This window comes from Schistocerca piceifrons, unplaced genomic scaffold, assembly GCF_021461385.2.
Source record: "Schistocerca piceifrons isolate TAMUIC-IGC-003096 unplaced genomic scaffold, iqSchPice1.1 HiC_scaffold_2171, whole genome shotgun sequence".
NCBI lineage: Eukaryota > Metazoa > Arthropoda > Insecta > Orthoptera > Acrididae > Schistocerca > Schistocerca piceifrons.
The window spans coordinates 2,445,291-2,467,214 of NW_025728088.1; the positions used below are offsets into that span (position 1 = coordinate 2,445,291).

Here is a 21,924-nt window from a genome sequence, read left to right on the forward strand (position 1 = left end):
CAAGATGAGAGGTCCCACATTGCTACATTTTGAATCACGTGCACGTTCTGTTTCTCAGAAGCACACGTATCTTTTAACCCGTCCAATCCCTCACTATAAAGTACAGAAACCAGGAATTGTCCATCTGGTTAAAAACAGTACTCGCACAAGTGGCCCCTCATTTATATCTCACACTATAGCTGAAGGTTCAACTTACCGAGTAGTTCATCTTCTGACAGCCGTGAAGCTGCAAAGTTGTGAGATTCGGACAGTTCCTGCAGATCTTACGTAAGATGCGAGCTCTGGTACCGCGCATCATCGTAAGTCTCCGGAGTTGTGGCATCATACCGGCTGTCCGTAAGACCTCTCTGTCCGTCTTCTCACACCTGCAGTGGGCGCACTCGGAGCAGGTGACACCGCAGCAGCTGCTCCCATTCTGTGCCCTGCAGTGTGAGAGGCGCACAATGAGAAACACATAATGATCGAATTCTTATACTTTGACGTCAGTTTCGTGCGTAAAACTACTCTCGTTAACTGTGTAGTCCATTTATAGTGAATTAATCCACAAGATCATGAAGGCAGCAAATACTGGTGCCCAGGTTGACGTTCCTCGACTTTTGGAAGATGTCTGACAGGGTTCCACACTGTAGCCTAATAAACAAAAGACCAGTTTTGTGACTGAACAGAAGAGCTCCTAACAAATGGAACATAGTATGCCATTCTTAGTAAAGAGAAACCTTCAGACATATTAGTAACCTCTGAAATATCCCAAGGGAGTTCTTAAAAGATGTCATTTTCACTTTTAGCTGTAACTGTTTTTATTGTGCTGTTGCAATTTTGGATTATAAGCCACTGTCTTGTAACAAGAACCGACACGACCTCACTGTGCCAGTACTGCAAACAGTTAAATGCGGCAGGAAAATACAGCTGTTAGTTTTCCTGGGGGCGTGCTGCCTCTACTGTGTAGTTAAACGATGATGGCATTCTCTTGGGTAAAATATTCTGGAGGTAAAATAGTTCCCCATTCGGGTCTCCACGTGGGTCCGATAAGGAGGATGTCGTCATCGTGAAAAACCAAACATACAATCTACAGGTGAGGTCATAGACTGCTAGATCCCTTAATTGGGCAGGTAGGTTAGAAAATTTAAAAAGGGAACTGGATGATTTGAAGTTGGATATTGTGGGAATTAGTGAAGTTCTGTGGCAAGTGGAAAAGGAGTTTCAGTCAGGTGAGTACAGGACCATAAATACAAATCAAATAGGGTAGTGCAAGAGTAGGTTTAATAATGCATACAAAATAGGAGTCCATGCAGGCCAAAAATGGATATGAAGCCAACATTCACCACAGTAGTACAGGTTTATATACCAACTAGCTCCACAGATGATGAAATAAAAGAAATTGTTCAGACACATAGTTAAGGTACAGAAAAATTTAGTTGTGACAGGGTACTAATTCCTGCTGTCGATGTGCACTAAGGTCATAAGCTGAAGCGAAGACTTGTTATTTTTCATATATCAAACAATCGAAACTCGAGGAACGAACACCAACAATGTAGGAAGAGACGGACTGCCAGTTACCATAAAGAAGACACATCAGGTTGCAGTCAGATGAGATTAAAAGGCACTCACACATATAGCTTTTGGCCACAGCCTCACACACACACACACCATGCACACATGACCACCAATCCAGCATCTTGGGCTGGAATGCACATCACATTGATCACATTGGTTGCAGCAGCTATTTGGAGACGTAGGGGCTTGCACAGGAAAGAGTGGCAGGGGGAAGTGCATCACACGAATCTTTGGAATGAAAATCAGAACAATAACAACAATACGGCACTGAATCTTAAGTGTGACAAAGGCATGTAAACCAAAATTGCAATAGCATTATAACAAAGGAAGTTGATACCCCAAAGGAGTGCTGTAGGACCGTAACTATCCACAGAGTGTATAAATGACCTTGTGGAGAACGTCAAGAGGCCCGTCAGTCAGTTTGCAGATGATAACTGCAGAGGACTGACACTTGGTGCACTGACTGTTAGTTGACCCCCAAAGTAAGCAAATTAACATATTGCGCATAAATAAACAGAAAGACCCATTACTGGACAATTACACAATTGCCAAACAATCCCTGGAAGCAGCCATATTTATTATGTTGGAATATGTGCACAGAGCATTTTAAAATAGAATATCCTTGTAAAACTAAGTGTAGGAAAACGTTGATGCCACACTGAGATTAGCTGACCACCCACAAAGGAGCTAGTCCAAAAGTCCTCGTTCAGCCAATACAGTGGAACCTCACTTAATAAGCAGCTCCCACAATGTGCAATTCACATAATGAGCTAAACAAATTATTAAAAACAGAAACGCTTAACAAGCACGAGTCACGACGATTTAGTGCAACATCACCAGCCGTATGCACGTGGTGGGGGAAACGGTTGCCAATATGAGCAACTTTCATTGTCAGCAGCAGCATATCAATAATGTCTTTAGTACATACCACAGTCCAGGCTTAGCGCTCTTTCTGCTACCCACCTTACTGCAGCTTGCAATCACACATTTTTTCTAAAATAGTGTTCCCACAGTGTTTTTTATGCACAAATTTTAATAAGCTTCTTAAAAATGTCCCAGAAGCTAAAGCTGCAAGAATGTGACCGTAAGAGTAAGAAAATGACCTTAGAAATGAAACGTAAAATAATTGAAAAATGCAGACGTGGTGTGAGCATTGCTGATTTAGCATCACCTATTTGCACTATCCTCAAGAACCGGGACAAGATTAAGGAGATAGAGGCTGCAAAGCGAGTGACATGAACATCCAAACAATGGTTTTGTATTCTGGACGATACTGACAGGTTGTTCCTTATACGGATAAAATGGATAAATGAAAAGCAATTGCAAAACACTAATAATGAGAACATAAATTGTGAAAAGGTGAGAATGATTCACTGAAGTGTTTAAGGGAAGCGGTGGGTGGTCCGAGAAGTTTAAGAGAAGAACTAGCGTCCACTGCATGGCGGACACAGAGGCAGCAGAGAGCTTTCATCAGAAACTTCAAAATGCTCGTAGATTCTGAGTGTTATCTGCCACAGCAGGTTTTTAATTGTGATGAGACAGGTCTGTTCTGGAAAAATATACTGAAGCATACCTTTGTAAGAGCAGAGGAGAATGCATTACCCAGGTGTGAGACAACCAAAGCCGATCTCACACTGCTATTCTGTGCCAATGCGACAGATTATTTGAAAATTAAACCTCTCCCTGTTTACCATTCAGAAACTCTTCAAGCCTTCAAAAAGTGTAAAGGGCACAAGAGCAGGTTAAATGTGATGTGGAGATCCAACAACAAGGCTCGGGTAACACACGATCTTTTTTGTGATCAGATCGACGAAGTGTTCGGTCCTTCGATGAAAAAATATTCTCTCGAGATTAATCTACCACTCTGTATCTTGCTCATTATGGACAACGCTCCTGCCTATTCTCCAATCCTCCAGGCCTACAAGACCACTTCCTTGAAGAATTTCAATTCATCAAAATCCGTTACTCCAGCCTATGGACCAGTAAATTATTTCTAATTTTAAGAAGCCCTACACTAAGGCACTCTACAGGCATTTCTTTGAGTCGACTGAAGTTACCAATCTCACTCTTGGAGAGTTTTGGAAATATCACTTACACACGATTACCTGTGTCAAGATCACCAAAAAGGTGTGGGATGGGATTACCGAGAGAACTCTCACTTCTACTCAGAAGAAACTTTGGCCAGAGTGCACTGTCGAATGTGACTCGGAGGCAATAGAGTCAGTACCTGTGGAGCCTGTAGTCAATGAGATTGTGTCTTTGTTAAGAGCATGGGACTAAAAGTGGACAACAGTGATATCAATCAGCTTGTGGAAGATTACAGCCAAGAAATGAGCACCGAAGAGCTTATAGAGTTGCAGTGTGTTTCACGGCAGGGAGTTGTGGAGAGGAGTTCTTCAAAGGAGGAGGAAGAGGAGAAAGAGGAGGCGGCAGTAACAGCAAAGCAGCAATCTTCTGGTCCAATACGAGAAATGCTGAAAGTGTGGGAATTGGTTGCATCGTCCACTGAAAATCGTCACCCCAAAAAAAGTCAGTCCATAAGTTTAAGTAAACGCAGTCAACAATACAACATAAGAATCAGCTTAATTTTTCAAGGAACTCCACAACAGAATACAAGAAGTGACCCGTGAGGAAACTCCTCAGTTTCGATTTGAAAGTGCGTGGATTACTGCTAAGATTTTTGAATTCTTGTGGTAGCTTATTGAAAATGGATGCAGCAGTATACTGCACACCTTTTTGCCTATGAGTCAAGGAAGTACGATACAAAGGCAGGTTGGATTTATGCCGAGGATGAACTGAGAGAAAGCTGCTTATTCTTGCGAATAAGCTGATATTGCGAATAATCTGATATTGCTAACAAGAAACAGCAGTAAAGAATATATAAATTGAGAGGCCAATGTCAAAATACCCAGACTAGTGAACAGCGGCAGACAAGAGGTTCGCGAACTTACACCACTTATTGCCCAAACCACCCATTTCTGAGCCAAAAATATCCTTTTAGAATGGGAAGAGTTACCCCAAAATATAATACCGTATGACATAAGTGAATTGAAATAAGCAAAGTAGACTAATTTTCATGTCGAACCATCAGTTACTTCAGATACCATTCGAATAGTACAAATGGCAGCATTAAGTCTTTGAACGAGATCCTGAACGTGGGCTTTTCCACGCCAGTTTACTATCTATCTGAACACCCAGAAATTTGAACTGTTCAGTTTCACTAATCATAAGCCCATTCTGTGAAATTAAAATGTCAGGTTTTGTTGAATTACGTGTAGAAACTCTAAAAATGAGTCTTACTGTGATTTAGTGTTAGTTTATTTCCCAGAAGCCATGAACTTGGGTCATGAACTGCACTATTTGAAACCAAGCCATTGTTGCACACAACATCCCTTATTACCAAGCTAGTGTCGTCAGCAAACAGAAATATTTTAGAATTACCCATAATACTAGAGGGCATATCATTTACATAAATAAGGAACAGGAGCGGCCCCAACACTGATCCCTGGGGCAACCCCCCTTTTGACAGTACCCCACTCAGATCCCACATCACAGACATTCTCAACATTGTGAGTAATGACCTTTTGCTATCTGTTTCTAAAGTAAGAGATGAACCAATTGAGCTACTCTCCCTATTCTGAAATGGACCAACTTATGGAGCTATAGTTGGTGATCAAAACAATCAAACATCTTAGTTAAATCAAAAAATATGCCTAGCATTTTGTTTAACCCATCCAGTACCTCACAGGGAAAAGAGAATATAGCATTTTCAGCTGTTAAATGATTTCTAAAGCCGAACTGTACATTTGATAGCAAATCGTGTGACATAAAATGATCAATTATCCTTACATAAGCAGCCTTTTCAATAACTTTAGCAAACACTGATGGCATAGAAATAGGTCTAAAACTGTCTACATTATCCCTTTCTATAAAGCAGCTTTACTTCTGACAAGGGAACCTCCCCATCGCACCCCTCTCAGATTTAGTTAAAAGTTGGCACAGTGGATAGGCCTTGAAAAGCTGAACACAGATCAATCGAGAAAAGAGGAAGAAGTTGTGTGAAACTATGAAAAAAATAAGCAAAACATACAAACTGAGTAGTCCATGTGGAAGATAGGCAACATCAAGGATAGTGTGACCTCAGGAGCGCCGTGGTCCCGTGGTTAGCGTGAGCAGCTGTGGAACGAGAGGTCCTTGGTGCAAGTCTTCCCTCCAGTGTAAAGTTTAATTTTTTATTTTCAGACAATTATCAGAGTTCAGGCACTTACACATAACCAACTTCGCTCTCCAAAATTCCAGAACATGTTCAGATTTGCTTGGACATATGCAGGATTTGACAGTCTGCACACGGAAAAATTTGAAAATGTTAAAAACATATGTTTTGACAGAGCACAGGAAAACAATGTGACTGTGAAACCGTTGCATTCATTTGTTGCAGTTTATGAGACAAACTCTTATGTTTTCATCACTTTTTTGGGAGTGATTATCACATCCACAAAAAAACCTAAATCGGGCAAGGTAGAATCTTTTTACCCATTCGCCAAGTGCACAAGTTAGGTGGATCGACAACATACTCTTGTCATGTGATGCACATGGCGTCACCAGTGTCATATAGAATATATCGGACGTGTTTTCCTGTGGAGGAATTGGTTGACCTATGACCTTGCGATCAAATGTTTTCGGTTCCCATTGGAGAGACACATCCTTTCGTCTACTAATCGCACGGTTTTGCAGTGCGGTCGCAAAACACAGACACTAAACTTATTACAGTGAACAGAGACGTCAATGAACGAATGGACAGATCATAACTTTGCGAAAATAAAGAAAAAAAACTTTTCACTCGAGGGAAGAACTGAACCAAGGACCTCTCGTTCCACAGCTGCTCACGCTAACCACGGGACCACGGCGCTCCTGAGCTCACACTAGCCTTGATGTTGCATATCTTCCACATGGACTACCCAGTTTGTATGTTTTGCTTATTTTTTTGATAGTTCCACACAACTTCTTCCTGTTTTCTCAATTGTTTTGTGTTCAGTTTTTCAAGGCCTATCCACTGCGCCAACTTATAACTAAATCTCAGGGGAGTGCGATGTGGAGGTTCCCTTGTGAGTATTTTAATTGTTCAGGAAACTGACCATACCTAAAGGAAAAATTACAAATATGGCTAAGTACAGGGCTTACATGTGCATCACTGTACTTTAATACTCTGCAAGGAACTCCATCATATCCATGAGAATCCTTAGTCTTCAGTGATTTAATTATTGACTAAATCTCCCCCTTGTCAGTATCACAGAGGAGTATTTCAGACATCAGCCTTGGAAAGGCATTTTCTAAGAGAATTATATGATTCGCTGTAGAAATTAAATTTTTATTTAATTCACCAGCAATGCTCAGACAATGATTGTTAAATACTGTACATATATCTGATTTAATAGTAACAAATATTTTTACTACGAACTGACTTTATATTGTCAACCTTCAGACACTTCCTTCACAACTGACCATATGGTCTTAATTTTATCCTGTGAATTAGCTATTCTATTTGCGCACCACATACTCTTGCCTTCCTAGTAATATTTTTAAGCACCATACAATACAGCTTGCAATGGGCAACTGTAGCTTGTTTGTGACTACTTCTAACATTTTGATATAATTCCCACTTTGTTCTACATGATATCCTTACCCCAGTAGTCAGCCACCCAGGCTGCCTTTTACTGCTAGTACTCCATGTAGAACGTTCTAATGGAAAGCAGCTCTGAAAGAGCAGGAGCAATGTGTTAAGGAAGCGTTATATTCATCATCTATGTTATCGGCACTATAAACATCCTGACACTCTCGTTCCTTGACGAGTTTTAAAAAACTCTCAATTGCCCTTGTATTAACTTTTCTACACAGTTTGTAATTATATGTGACATTCGTTTGAGTACACAAGCCTTTTAGAGCTAAAATTTGTGCATCATGGTCTGAAAGGACATTCACCCTTTTACTAACAGAATGCCCATCTGGTAATGAAGAATGAATAAAAATATTGTCTATGGCTGTGCTACTGTGCCCCTGCACCCTAGTAGGAAAAAACACAGTCTGTATCAGATCACACGAATTTAGGAGATCTACCAACACCATTTTTCTTGCACAATCATATACAAAATTAACACTGAAGTCACCATGTATAACCAATTTCTGGTACTTATTATAAAGTGAATCGAGAAACCTCACTAGCTTGAGCAGAAATGCTCTGAAGTCGGAGTTGGGGGACCTATAAGCAAGAAAAAATACAAGTTTAGTTTCATTAAATTCAACTGCCCCTGCACAACATTCAAATATCTGTTCAGTGCAGTGCCATGATACGTCTATGGACTCGAATGGAATACTATTTTTTACGTACATAGCCACTCCCCCATCCTGCAAGGAACTGCTTGAAAAACAGCCAGCTAATCTGTATCCTGGTAAAAGAAGCCTCTGAATTGTCAAATTATTTATGTGGTGCTCTCATATACCAATAATTTCAGAGTCAACATCTATAAGCAGTTCACTAACTTTATCTCTAACTAGCTGACCCGACAGACTTCGTCCTGTCAAAAAGATTTGTAATATGGCAGTTTTTTTGCCTACGTATTTAAAAAAATTCTCCTGAACAGAACCGTCACCCTGGTGATAGGGCGTTGTGAATAAAAAATAATTAAATAAAACATATATAAGGATTTAAAAGTAAGTAATCGCTTTATTGTTAATCATGTGAATCATAATTATTATTATTATCATTGTAGTGCTTTGTGGTATACGATGTTTTTTGTTTGATTACCTGGCGCATAGATAAACAAATCTGATGGTTTTCCAACATGGGAACAGGCAACATACAATTGACCATGTGAGAAACATGGGTTTTCTAGATTAATACCACAAACACTTAATGATTGCCCCTGGGACTTGTTTATAGTCATAGCAAAAGCAAGCCGCACTGGAAACTGTAGTCGTTTAAACTCAAATGGCACATCAGTCGGAATCATTGGGATGCGCGGTATGAGAACATCTTCTCCTTTATACTTTCCTTTGAGTATAGTTGCTTCTATCACATTGTTTAGTAATTTTTTTATCGCTAACCGTGTACCGTTGCAAAGACGCGGTTGGTTGATATTTCGCAACATTATAACCACCGATCCAACCTTTAATTGAAGATTGTGAGGTGGCAATCCTGGCAAATCCAGCGAGTTTAAAAATTCCGGTGGATAGTTGACTACATCATCTTGATTAGTAGCCGAATCAACTGATTTATATATCCTCAATTCGCCTGTAATTTGTTCTTGAATTTTGAAATTTAATTCATTTACATCTATGTTTTTTGCAGCCAGTATAGCTCGTTCGCTCAACCAATCATGGTTTCTGTAATTTTGAGAAACATCTGGAAACACCTTCTGAATAAGTTCATCTTTTGATCGAGTTAACTGACAAAAACTTTGAGGAAAGTTAATGCAGCCAGTCAACATGTCTATAGGAAATTTGCCATTACCAATGTCAATGAGTTGTTTAGAGAATATGTTTCCAGATTGGTCATTTCGCAACTCGACACGCATATTCTTGCTTAAATGAAGTACTTTGACATGTTTCCACAAATTGGAGGACTTTAGACATGCATTGAGTTCATCAGCTGGCGTTGATCGTGGAATCACTGGCAATGTTTGACGAAAATCTCCTGCTAATAAAATCATTGCACCACCAAATCGGTTATTATTGCTCCATAGATCTTTTAAGGTTCTGTCTAAAGCCTCCAAAGATTTTTTATGTGCCATCGTGCATTCATCCCAAACAATCAATTTACATTGCTGCAAAACCTTTGCCATTGCAGAGTTCTTCGAAACGTTGCAGGTTGGAGTTTCATTGCTTTGCCTATTTAATGGCAATTTTAGTGCTGAATGGGCTGTTCGACCACCTTCAAGCAAAGTTGCTGCGATTCCCGACGAAGCGAGTGCAAGTGCAATTTTATTTTGTGAGCGAATTGTTGCTAATATTAATGAAATCAAAAAAGTTTTTCCTGTACCACCAGGTGCATCTAAGAAGTAAATCCCTCCAGTTTCATCATTTGTTACTTTCATAAGAGTTTCAAATACATACTTCTGTTGTTCAGTTAACAGTGGAAGATTTGTTTGAATTAATTCTTTCAAAGCGTTGAGATCATACAGTTTTTCTCGATGCAACTCTTGGTTAAAAGCGTCATGCATTGGACGATTGGGCGCGGTCAGGCCTAATTGAATTAATAGTTTGTTTGACATTATCAAGCACATGTCCTCAATTGAAATCAATGCTTCATTGTAAATTTCTTCACTGATTTGTATATTTGGATTTCCCATTCTATTCCGTATTTGATACAAAATATCATCACACATATAATCTTTGTACTTGATCCACAAATCAATTGGGTTTGATGGGAAGCATGTAGATATGATTATAGAAAACAATGTTCGTATTTGATGAGCGTGTGATGATATTACAGCATCATTGAGAGTTTGCTCCCAATGAGCGTCATTTTCAAGCAATTGCAAACGTTGACAGGCTTCTCTGTAGGATCCACACAATTCACCATGAACAGTTCGTAACTGTTGGAATGATGTTGGGCCACGTACATTGACTAATAGCAGTCGTAAATAAAAACATTCATCATTGCTTGGATGTACTGAATAAATCCGGCCAATCGCATCGGTGGAATATACATCTGTATATCCTGGAACTGGTTTTCCTTGTTTCCGTCGTATAAGTCTCCTTGAGGATTGATTCCAGGTATAATATTTTGGCATTTCAGAATATAGCAATGTTTGTGCGAAATGATCGTTTTGGCATGTCTCAAAAAAACTGGTTAATGTAGTAGATGGTGGCTGAGCAGCTCTTTGTACTGCGTTCTGTGCTGTAAAATACACTCTTTGTCCATTTTCTAAATGCACAGCTAAGTGAACAACAGAAGGGTGTCTCTCATGAATAGGAAAAGAAAATATTCGCCAAACTGCTTCATTACTACTGACATAGCGGCCCATTTGGTATTGGGTAACTTCATCATTGGAATTCTCTGCACCAATTCCAATCACAGCCATATCACTCCCTTTGGTTACATATTTGCAAATGTATTTAATAGATTTCACTGAATGGCAAGATTCAACGTTGATGTGTGCTTTGAATGTCTTTGATAAAATGGGTGAATATGGAACAATCCAACGATTATCTATTTCAATATCTTGTTGATTTAATTTGACAATTGTTGATTTTCCATTGTCTGCTGTCGATCTGCGACGATACAATGGATAACCGTCATTACCAGTAATTGTTTCCGATATTAATGTCCGTGGATATCGTTTTGAACATTTACCATCCATCATACACGGTGAATTTTGATTAAGAGTTCCACAGGGACCATGTATCATGTTTTTGATAACTACCTCATGCAATCCAGGATCTACTTGTACATTAGGGATTTCAGCTGATATCACTGCATCAACTTCATTTGGCCTTATCTTTTCAACCAACCAAATCAAAATGTGTGCATGTGGCAATCCTCGTTTCTGCCACTCCACAGAATACATCCAGCAGCGTGTCTCACCAAACACATTATGTTTTACGATGAAATCCATTAAAGATTTCAACTTTTGTCTAAAGACTCTGGCTGTAATATCATGACGATCAATGGGTGATTGCCCAGGGAATAACTCCTGCTTGATTTCTATCCATTGCGGATTGCATGTAAATGTGATGAACAAATCTGCTGTACCATAATGACGAACATACGACATGGCATCTTGAGCATACTCGTGCATATGCGGAGGGCTTCCGATGTATGTTGCTGGAAGAATAGTCATCCGACCGACATTCTGTGCATTTCCATCAGTATTAATCGCATCTCGAAGGTGAATATACTCTTCAGATCGGAGTTTGGTTTGATTCAACCTGATGAATGTTAATCTCTCCGTTTCAATTTTTACATACATGTCAACAACATATTTGTGATATAATCGCCGACATTTCAATATGTGATTTTCTTCATTTTCCCGAATCATTAGGCGGTATGAATAATAGTTCATTGAACTGACTTTTTTGTTGGTTTCAGAACCTGTAAATAGATTTTCTTTTAATAACATTCAAATATAAAATTAAAATACATAATATAATGACTGAGATATTATCGCCATAGCTAAATTAATATTTTAGTTACCTGCAATGGGATTTATCATTTTTATTGAGAAATTGTAGCCATCTTCACCTTGCCAAAATATAATGGGATATTGCAGTGCATCATATGAGCGGTGTGTTTCCTTTATACGTTGTAATTGATCATTCCGACGATGTAAAACAATATCACGGGATTCCAAGTTTTCTCCAACTACAACGATAGCAACTTCATCAATAGTTGGTGCATTAAAACATCTTGTATGTTGACCTGCGGGTGTTTTATCAGCTCTGATTACAATTTTGTGATTATCGGATGGCATCAGATCCAGGGCAGTTTTAAACAATATAATCAATTGATTGTGTTGATGAAATAAAGTTTGTAATTGTTCTACAATAGACCTCTTTACTAAATTGTTATGTGCACAACGCAGATCAATTTCTTGTGGTGAATTGCCCATAAAATAAATTTGCAGGAATTTGTTGTCGCTATCTGACACTGGTAACAGTGAACCTGCTCTGTGATATATTTGCCCTTGTATCTGTAAATAAAATAAAATATTATGGTGTGGTATAAATTAATGGATTGTCAGTGATCAAACTTAAATAATATTTGATCTTAAAAAGTATATATTTAGTTTGAACTAATATCTATCAAATATAAAATATAATAAAAGTGTCACTGAAACTGAATCACCATATAATATGATGACTAAGTGATATATAAGTGATTAAGAAATTGAAGATTAGTGACACATCTTAACTTTTGTGACAGAAAATTTTGTTCGCTAAAATAATTATGAGTAACTGCTATAATACATACCTTGAAAGTTGGCATAAAATTTTCCCGAACTACATTTGTTGCCCCAAATGAAGTCATTTGAAAGCAATTGTTATATTGTTGGATATGTGTCAAAAAGTGTATAGAATCTGTTCCTATTCCTGAAACCAATGAGTACAATGGTTCTGGTGGTGGGTCCAATGGTATCAATTTCACTTTACCATTTGCGCAACACAATCCATTGGCTTCGTTTTTGTATTTTAATGCCTTACAGTGTGAGCAAACCGAGTTCATAGAACCAATAACAACACATTGGTAGTTACTGTAGTCAATTGACACATCGTAACTGAAAGCAGCTCGATTCAAACTTGCGCGATTATTAGTTGAATGTCGCGCTCGCGCTTCACGCGTTTGTGATATCCGAATTCTTTCACGTTCATTTCCGTCGTCACGTTCTTGTGCCGTACGATTAGATCGGTAATTAGCTTGGTTTGTAGCATTTCTGGTTCTTCTACCTAAATTGCTTCGTCTTATAGGAGGCATATCAAATATAAATTAGTTTTTCACTAGTCACGAACGAAACAAACACTAAGTAAGTAAACACTCTGCACAAAACACGAATTTGTTTCGTGTATCAGTTGACAAAAGCAAACTCAGTAGATTAGGTCACAGACAACTTTTTTTTTTTTTTAAATTTTATATGACTTGAAGTCAAATCCTTTTAAGCCGTACGAATTGTAACGCGATTTTTGTTTGACTGATGTAATGACGTGGAAACTGATGCATTTTATCTCGCGTGCCGAAACTAATACAAAAGAAACGCGAGTTTCGGAACGCGACATTAAACTTCTCCAACTATGTATTCTGTGCTCCAACGCACACACGCACATTGTTTTGATAGATATGATCTTTGACGTTAGGAACACACCTACATTGCTTAGACAACAGTGAGTGTTTGTAATTTAATATCAACTTTATACCATAGCAATAAAGCTCAAATTGACTACGTTTTAGTTACAAATCATTTGTATAGGAAAAAGAAAAGGGCTATTTTTAGGGTTTTTCCAGCAATAATTCTAATTTTTCTCGCCGTAAGAACCATCCTTGAACTTCAACGAACATTTTTAAAAAAAATTTGGCCAAATTGGTCGAGGCGTTGTTGAGTTATGCGCTTACCAACACATTTTGCGATTCATTTTAATATGAACTTTATACCATAGCAATAAAGCTCAAATTGACTACGTTTTGGTTACAAATCATTTGTATAGGAAAAAGAAAAGGGCTATTTTTAGGGTTTTTCCAGCAATAATTCTAATTTTTCTCGCCGTAAAAACCATCCTTGAACTTCAACGAACATTTTAAAAAAAGATTTGGCCAAATTGGTCGAGGCGTTGTTGAGTTATGCGCTTACCAACACATTTTGCGATTCATTTTTATATTATAGATACCTCTTACATTTTGATGAAATACGCTAATTCCTTCTCTACTCGGGAACATGACGTCCTCTGACGGTGATTCCTTAGTTAGAGGGGCTTCCTTTAAGCAGCTGACTTCAATCTAAAAAAGGTGCAGCTCTAACACCAACTACTACAGGAATTTTTCCACGAGTGATCCCACCACCCCCTCCCACTACACTGTCACCTATAAGCTTTGCCAGCCTCCCCTCCCTATATATTTTGAGGTGCAGGCCATGCCTAGTGAAACCTGATCTACTGATAAGACTGTACTGGCACAATTGCAATGTGACCCATCCCCTCTGCCACCAGTGCCTTCTCCAGCACCATGTTAAGGTGCCTAACAACCGCATTAAGATGAGGCCAATTGTGATGCTGAAACGCTGCACGAAATGCACATAGTGTTATGTTTGGGTAGCTATCTTTACCAGGTCACCACCTACTTCACATTCCCTGTCCCTATCACGTACGTAATACTGTATGCATAATTTTCTTTGAACAAATGGCACAAGGAAGATAAAACTTTTAGTACTTTTTCTGCACGGAACGCATTATCGTATTTTACATCACTTTATACGGGATAAATTATTTCCCTTAAAGAGTGTTTTGCACTATGAGTAAGATTCCGGAACGAATTGTGCTCACTGTGCGAGGTTTCACTGTATTTGAATACTGCTCGTGAGTCTGGGATCTGTAACAAATAGGACTGATAGAAGAAACAGACAATACCCAAAAGTAGAGCAGAACATTTTGTCATATAATAATAAAGATTTTATTGTCTTTAGGCCATTACAGCAATTGACAATGTCAAATGAAGTTACAATTTATAATACAGTGTGATAAGGTATTGACTACTGAAATATTTTAGCTTATATTACAATAAATGTACAGTGGGTCATCTGTTGGATTACTGCATTTTACAGTTGAAGAATTCATTGATATCATAGAACGGGTGGGCAATAAACCATTCATGCAGTCTTTCTTTGAATGTATGTTCAGGAAGATCCTGTATAGCATGTGGGAGCTTATTAAATAGTTTGTGCCCTGTGACTTCATAGCTATTTATTGATTTTGATAGTCTGTGGTAAGGCGTGTATATGTGTTTGATGCTTCTTGTGTTGCAACAATGTACATTTTCTCTACGTTTCACATCTTGTAGGTTCTTCTTCGTAAAGGTTCATTTAGTAAGTGCGAAAGCATCGAGGAGATGTCCAGTCAACTCAAATGGTAAACACTGCGAGAGGAGTGTCGTGTACCACAGAATAGCTTACTTTTAAAATTATGAGTGCGTACGTTCCCAGAAGTCAACCTCCCGGAAGTCCACCAGTATATCGATCCTTCCTTCGTACAGCATATCCCAACAGGAACAGTCAATATTCGGAGGTACGACAGGAATGATCGATTGAAGCAAAAAATTTTGTAGGAATGGGCTGTAAAATGTGCCTGTGGTCATACCTTAAAAGCTATGACCACTGGTTCATCTTAGCTATTTTGAAAAACATCTCTTCTACTGAATAAATGTTTGTAGCTCTTAAGCTATGCACTTAAGAGCCCCTGCTTACTGGAAATTTTTTCTTTGTTTTGATCCATACCACCACCTCTCAAAATGCGGAAAGCAGAGAGCTTGCAGTACAAGGGACTTGTTACACAATATACAGGGTGTATTCATAGCTCTTATGGTATGTACTTTAGAGCCCATGCTTATGTGACGTTTTTTGTTTACAATGATCGTTTCTGTCACGTTCCCAAATCCTGGGACACTCTGTAGATGCAGATGTGGATATAGGATAATGCTAGAATATTGCACACTTTTTACTTGCTTTCGGTCGGTACAACATTGAAGGTTTTTTCTTACCTCAAAAATAAGATGTGTACTGAAATTACTTAATTCTATTATTAGATACTGTGTGAATGTCACCCTAAATAGTTGATAACACTGGTTTGGTGCAAGTGGATTACAACTGAACAGGAAAAGAACTAAATACTACAGTTTAAAAAACCAAAATCAACGAACTTCCAAATTATCCATAAAAACGAGGAACTTGGAGAAGCAGAATCTGTCAAATTCCTTGGGGTATTTTTAGAAAAAAAAAATTATCCCGGTCTTCTCATATAAGCCTATCTCAATGACAATACTGTTCTATGCAAGTGACACGGACACTAGGAAAGTTCTCCGAATGACATTTTCACTATGCAGCGGAGTGTGCGCTGATATGAAACTTCCTGGAAGATTAAAACTGTGTGCTGAACCGAGACTCGAACTCGGGACCTTCGCCTTTTGCGGCCAAGTGCTCTACCAACTGAGCTACCCAAGCATGACTCACGTCCCATCCCCACAGCTTCAATTCTGCCAGTACCTCATTTCCTCTCTTCTAAACTTCACAGAAAAGCTTCTGTGAAGTTTGAGTCTCGGTCTGGCACACAGTTTTAATCTGCTAGGAAGTTTCACTAGGAATGTTGTTTACCACAACTCTTTTGAATCTATTATAAGATATAGTATAATCTTTTGGGAGGGGGGGGGGGGGGGAAGAAGTAGTGTAAATAGAATATTATTAGTTTGAAAAAGTATTAGTATAAATATATGAACTATTGATCCTACAGTGTCATGCCGACCTTTATTCAAAGGTCTAAAAATTTTAACTACTTCATGTATTTACATTTATGAACTGTTTGTCTTTGCCCATATCAATCCAGAATTATTTATGGGAAACCATTTTCAATTTATATATGGCACAAGAAACGAAGATAATTTTCTGTTGCTATATCATAGGCTAAAGCTCTACTCCCAGGCTCCTCAATAAACAGCTATAAAAATTTATGATAAATTAAAAATGAAAAACTTTCTCAATATGGAACTAGGTTCACTGAAGATAAAATTATGCACCATCCTAGTGCAAAAATGTTATTGTTCATGCATGGAATTTCTGAATGACGGGGAAGATTCCTTTTGTAGAATATTGAAACAAATTTGTAATGATTTTTATAGATTAGGTTTCTTTCTACATTGTATGTACCTCTGGTACATTATTTACAATTACAAGCATCCTCTACTTTAAATCAATTATGTATGTCATGAGACAATAAAATTGTGATTCTGACACACACACACACACACACACACACACACACACACACACACACACACACACACAGGCATACACTTTCAGTGACTAGTCTCCTTTAATCTAAAAAGAGTTTAAATTCTATCAAAACTTTGCTAGAATATTATAAACAGCTTGATTCATGCAAGGCACACCCCCTTCAGCTTCAAGATACTGACATGAGGTTTTCAGCAATTGGTAGTAAGCACAGGGGCATCTAAATTTGTTATGGAGTGAACACAGTTAACCCTTTTCCCAATCATAATTTGTTTTAATGGAACAGCATACATTTTAATGGCAATCAAAACCTCTTTTTTTTAAATGGCAATCAAAATATCTCAAAAAGACGAGTATGGCGTTATACCACTCATAAATACTGGTGTTGAAATTTTTCATAAAAATATCTGTCAAATATGCTGGAGTTGAGAGGCAAGGTGGACTGGGATGTAAACACAGTCAAATTGGGCTCTTGTGCAAGGGAGTGTATTGTGTGCAGTGAGAAGAAGGACTGAGGCTGATAAAACGAAACATATTTCCTCTTCGTTTTGGCACTACAGGTCTCGGTGGACCTCGAGCTCCTCAATACTCTTCCTCCATACGTATCTGTTCTCTGTTTTTCTCCTCCATCAGATCTCTGTCTCATTAAGGTCAGTGGATACAGTATCCCGCCATCTAGCTCTCGGTCAGCCCTTCCATCTGGTGGAACACAACCTGTCTTTCATTATTCATTTGGGCATCTTGTCATCTGCATCTTCCCCACAAATCCCAACCAGAGTATGCTTTCAGAGTTAACAATATTAGGGAAGGACATCTCGACACGACTATCACTTGTCGGTTCAGAAGCATGACGAAGAGGAACTTCTTACTTACTTCGCTACACAGTATTTTGCACTCGGGCATTAGGCGGTGTGAGAGAGAAACAACCAAAGCATGCAAAGTATAAAAGCTGTACATTCAGAAGTTCATAACTGTATACTATCAGAATTGTGGCCCAAACTTTAGTGCAGGCTCGATTGCTGAGCAACTACAATTTGTGACCACACAGAGGACTTCTCAGTGAGGAGAATGCAGCATTTTATCTCAGATGGAGTGCCGTCGGCAGGTGTAGAAGTAACTTCAAGTGTGACTGAGGGAAGTGCGTTAATGAACTGGCACACAATAGTAACAGTAGCCTGTAATGGGCTTAACACTACACAGAAGTGAGACATATCCCTACGTCTTCTTACCAACAAATGATACTCTAAATAAAAGTAATTTATAATAACAGAACATACAATAATACACTGAGGCCACGAAAGTCATAGGATACCCTTTAAATTGCTGACGGACCTTCTTTTACCCAGCACAGTGCAGCAAGTTGACATGCACTCGACAAGTCACTGGAGTCCTCTACATCTACATCTACATCTACATCTACATCCATACTCCGCAAGCCACCTGACGGTGTGTGGTGGAGGGTACCCTGAGTACCTCTATCGGTTCTCCCATCTATTCCAGTCTCGTATTGTTCGTGGAAAGAAGGAGTGTCAGTATGCCTTTGTGTGGGCTCTAATTTTATTCTCAGGGGCTCTTTGCATGATAAACGTAGGAGGGAGCAATATACTGCTTGACTCCTCAGTTAAGGTATGTACTCGAAACTTCAACAACAGCCCCTACCGAGCTACTGAGCGTCTCACCTGCAGAGTCTTCCACTCGAGTTTATCTATCATTTCCGTAATGCTTTCGCGATTACTAAATGATCCTGTAACGAAGCGCGCTGCTCTCCGTTGGATCTTCTCTATCTCTTCTATCAACCCTAACTGATACGGATCCCACACTGCTGAGCAGTATTCAAGCAATGGGCGAACAAGCATACTGTAACCTACTTCCTTTGCTTTCGGATTGCATTTCCTTAGGATTCTTCCAATGAATCTCAGTCTGGCATCTGCTTTACCGACGACCAACTTTATATGATCATTCCATTTTAAATCACTCCTAATGCGTACTCCCAGATAATTTATGGAATTAACTGCTTCCAGTTGCTGACCTGCTATTTTGTAGCTAAATGATAAGGGATCTATCTTTCTATGTATTCGCAGCACATTACACTTGTCTACATTGAGATTCAATTGCAATTCCCAGCACCGTGCGTCAATTCGCTGCAGATCCTCCTGCATTTCAGTACAATTTTCCATTGTTACAACCTCTCGATACACCACAGCATCATCCGCAAAAAGCCTCAGTGGACTTCCGATGTCACCCACAAGGTCATTTACGTACATTTCCTGTGCGGAAGTACTGAGCCGCGCTGCCTCTGTACCTGTTTACACAGTAGTTGCAAAAGCGTTGCCACAGCACAGTACTGTGCACAGCCCGACCTCTCGATAACATCCCACAAATGTTCAACGAGATTTGCATTTCAGGCATTCCGGGTGGCCGAATTGTTCACTCGAGTTGTCCGGAATGCGGTCCAGTGATATGGTACATTGCCATCCATAAAAATTCCATCACTGTTTGCAAAAAAGAAGTCAATGAATGGCTGTAAATTGTCTCCTAGTAGCCAAAGAGAACTGCTCCAATGGACCAGTTTGGTTCCGTGTGAAGACAGCCCACACCATTGTGGAGCCACTACCAGCTCGCACAACACACTGTTGACAACTCGGGTCCGCGACTACATGGGCTACGTGCCACACTCAGACCCTACCGTCAGCTCTTACCGACTTAAATCGGGACTCGTCTGGCCGGGTCACAGTTTTCAAATAATCTAACATTCGACCGATACGCTCACGAGCCCAGGAGAGGCACTGCAGACAGTCTCGTACTGTTAGCAAAGGCACCCGCATCGGTCGTCTGCTGCCGTGGCCCCTTAACGCCAAATTTCCCTAACGGACACGTCTGTCGTATGTCCCCGATTCGTTTCTCCAGTTATTTCACGAAGTGTCGCTCGTGAGTAAGCAATGACAACTCTGAGCAAATGCCACTGCTCTCAGTCATTAAGTGAAGGCTATCGGACACTGTGTTGTCCACGGTGAGAGTTAATGCCCTAAATCCGGTATTCTCGCCACACTCCAGACACTACCGATCTCAGAATTTTGAATTCCCTAACGATTTCTGAAACGGAATGTCCGACGCGTCTAGCTCCGACTACTGTTCCACATTAAAAGTCCGTTAACTTCTGTTGTACGGCCATAATCACATCGGAAACCTTTCGGCAGGAATCGGCTGAGTATTAATGACAGCTCACCGATGCACTGCCCTTTTATACCCCACCTGTATACGTGCACATTGCTATTCCAGTGTAAGTCTAATATAAACAGGCACATATTGTGTGCTGGTTTTATTTTTATTGCACATTTGGTGGGCCATATCTACATCTATGTCTACACAGATATTCCACAAGCCACTGTACAGTATGTGGCGGAGGGCACTGTGTACCACTACTTGTCATTTCCTTTCCTGCTCCATTCACAAATAGGGCGAGGGAAAAACGACTGTCGATATCCCTCCTCGTGAGCTCTGATTTCTTCTATCTCATCTTCGTGGTCCTCACGCACAATGTATGTTGGCGGCAGTACAATCGTTTGGCAGTCAGTTTCAAATGCAGGTTCTCTAAATTTCCTCAATAGTGTTTCTCAAAAATGACATTGGCTTTCCTACAGGAATTCCCATTTGAGTTCCCAAAGCATCTCCATAACACTCGCACATTGTCTGAACCTACTGGCAACAAATCTAGCGGCCCACCTCTGAATTGCTCCAACGTCTTCCTTCAGTCCGACCCGGTACGGATCTCGACCACTAGAGCAGCACTCGAGATGAGGTCGCACCGGTGTCCTATATGCAGTCTCCTTTACGTTCGAACCACTCTTTCCTAAAATTCTCCCAATGAATCAAAGTTAGCCGTTCACCTTCCTTACCACAGTTCTCACACGCTCGTTCCAGCTTGTACCGGTATGCGATGTCACGCCCAGATATTTAAATGACTCGACTGTGTCGACCAGGACACTAGTAATACTGTATCCGAACACTACGGGTTCGATCTTTCTACTCTGTTCTCTGCCAGATCTCTCGCTAAAGTATCACGTCGGTAGTTGTTGTATGCTTCGCGTGTAGATCTCACAGACACACGAATCTCTACTGACCTTCACTTGTCGTCAATTATGCACTCGCTTTTGAACCGAGAGTGCAACAGCCTCTACTTCCACAGCATCCGACGAATTTTGTTATTAAACCGTGGTGGGTCTTTTCCATTGTTTTCTGCTTACTAGGCATGTAACTCTCCAGACCACGATTTACAATAGGCTTATACTTTGGCCATAATTCCTCAACATCCATGGTACTGGAAGTAAATGATGCCAATAAACAGTCTAAGTGAGATGTTAATAACTGCCCATATGCTCTATCGAGCAGAAACTCTCTCCTAGCCTTCTTGACTGAATTAATAACTTTCGTACTCATAATTGCTACAATGACATCACGATCGCTAATCCTTGTTTCTGTACTGTCTCTGTCAATAAGGTCAAGACCGTTTATTGCTACAAGGTCTAAGATATTTCCACTGCATGCGGGCTGCCGAGCTAGCTGCTCGAGACAATTTTCAGAAAACATGTTCACAAGTGTTTCGCATGACTGGATGTCTGTATATTCCCACAATGAATCGACAGACATCCCAGTCTATTCTCGGTAGGTTAAAATCACCTTCAGTTAGTACTACACGATCTGAGTATTTATGCATGAAGGTACATTTTCTTCTAATGACTCTTAGAAGTGTCACAGCAGAATTGGGTGGACAGTAAAAACATCCAACAATTAACTTGGTTTCACCTACACCTGTTATATTTGACTTCTTTGTCACACCCACTTCGACCTCAGAGACAACATTTTTGTCAACTGCAACGAATACTTCCCCTCC

General features: G+C 39.7%; 1 protein-coding gene across 1 annotated transcript in view; it reads right to left on the bottom strand.

Annotated features, from left to right (window-relative positions):
* LOC124742185 (F-box/LRR-repeat protein fbxl-1-like) overlaps positions 1 to 14,586 on the bottom strand; it is a 91,286-nt gene extending 76,700 nt beyond the window's left edge. Inside the window, exons 1-2 of the mRNA XM_047248766.1 lie at positions 14,581 to 14,586; positions 197 to 422 (exon numbers count right to left, since the gene is read on the bottom strand). Coding sequence (XP_047104722.1) covers positions 197 to 325 — 129 coding nt within the window. The 5' untranslated portion in view covers positions 326 to 422; positions 14,581 to 14,586. The remainder of the gene's footprint in view (positions 1 to 196; positions 423 to 14,580) is intronic.
* Between the last annotated feature and the right edge of the window lie 7,338 nt (positions 14,587 to 21,924).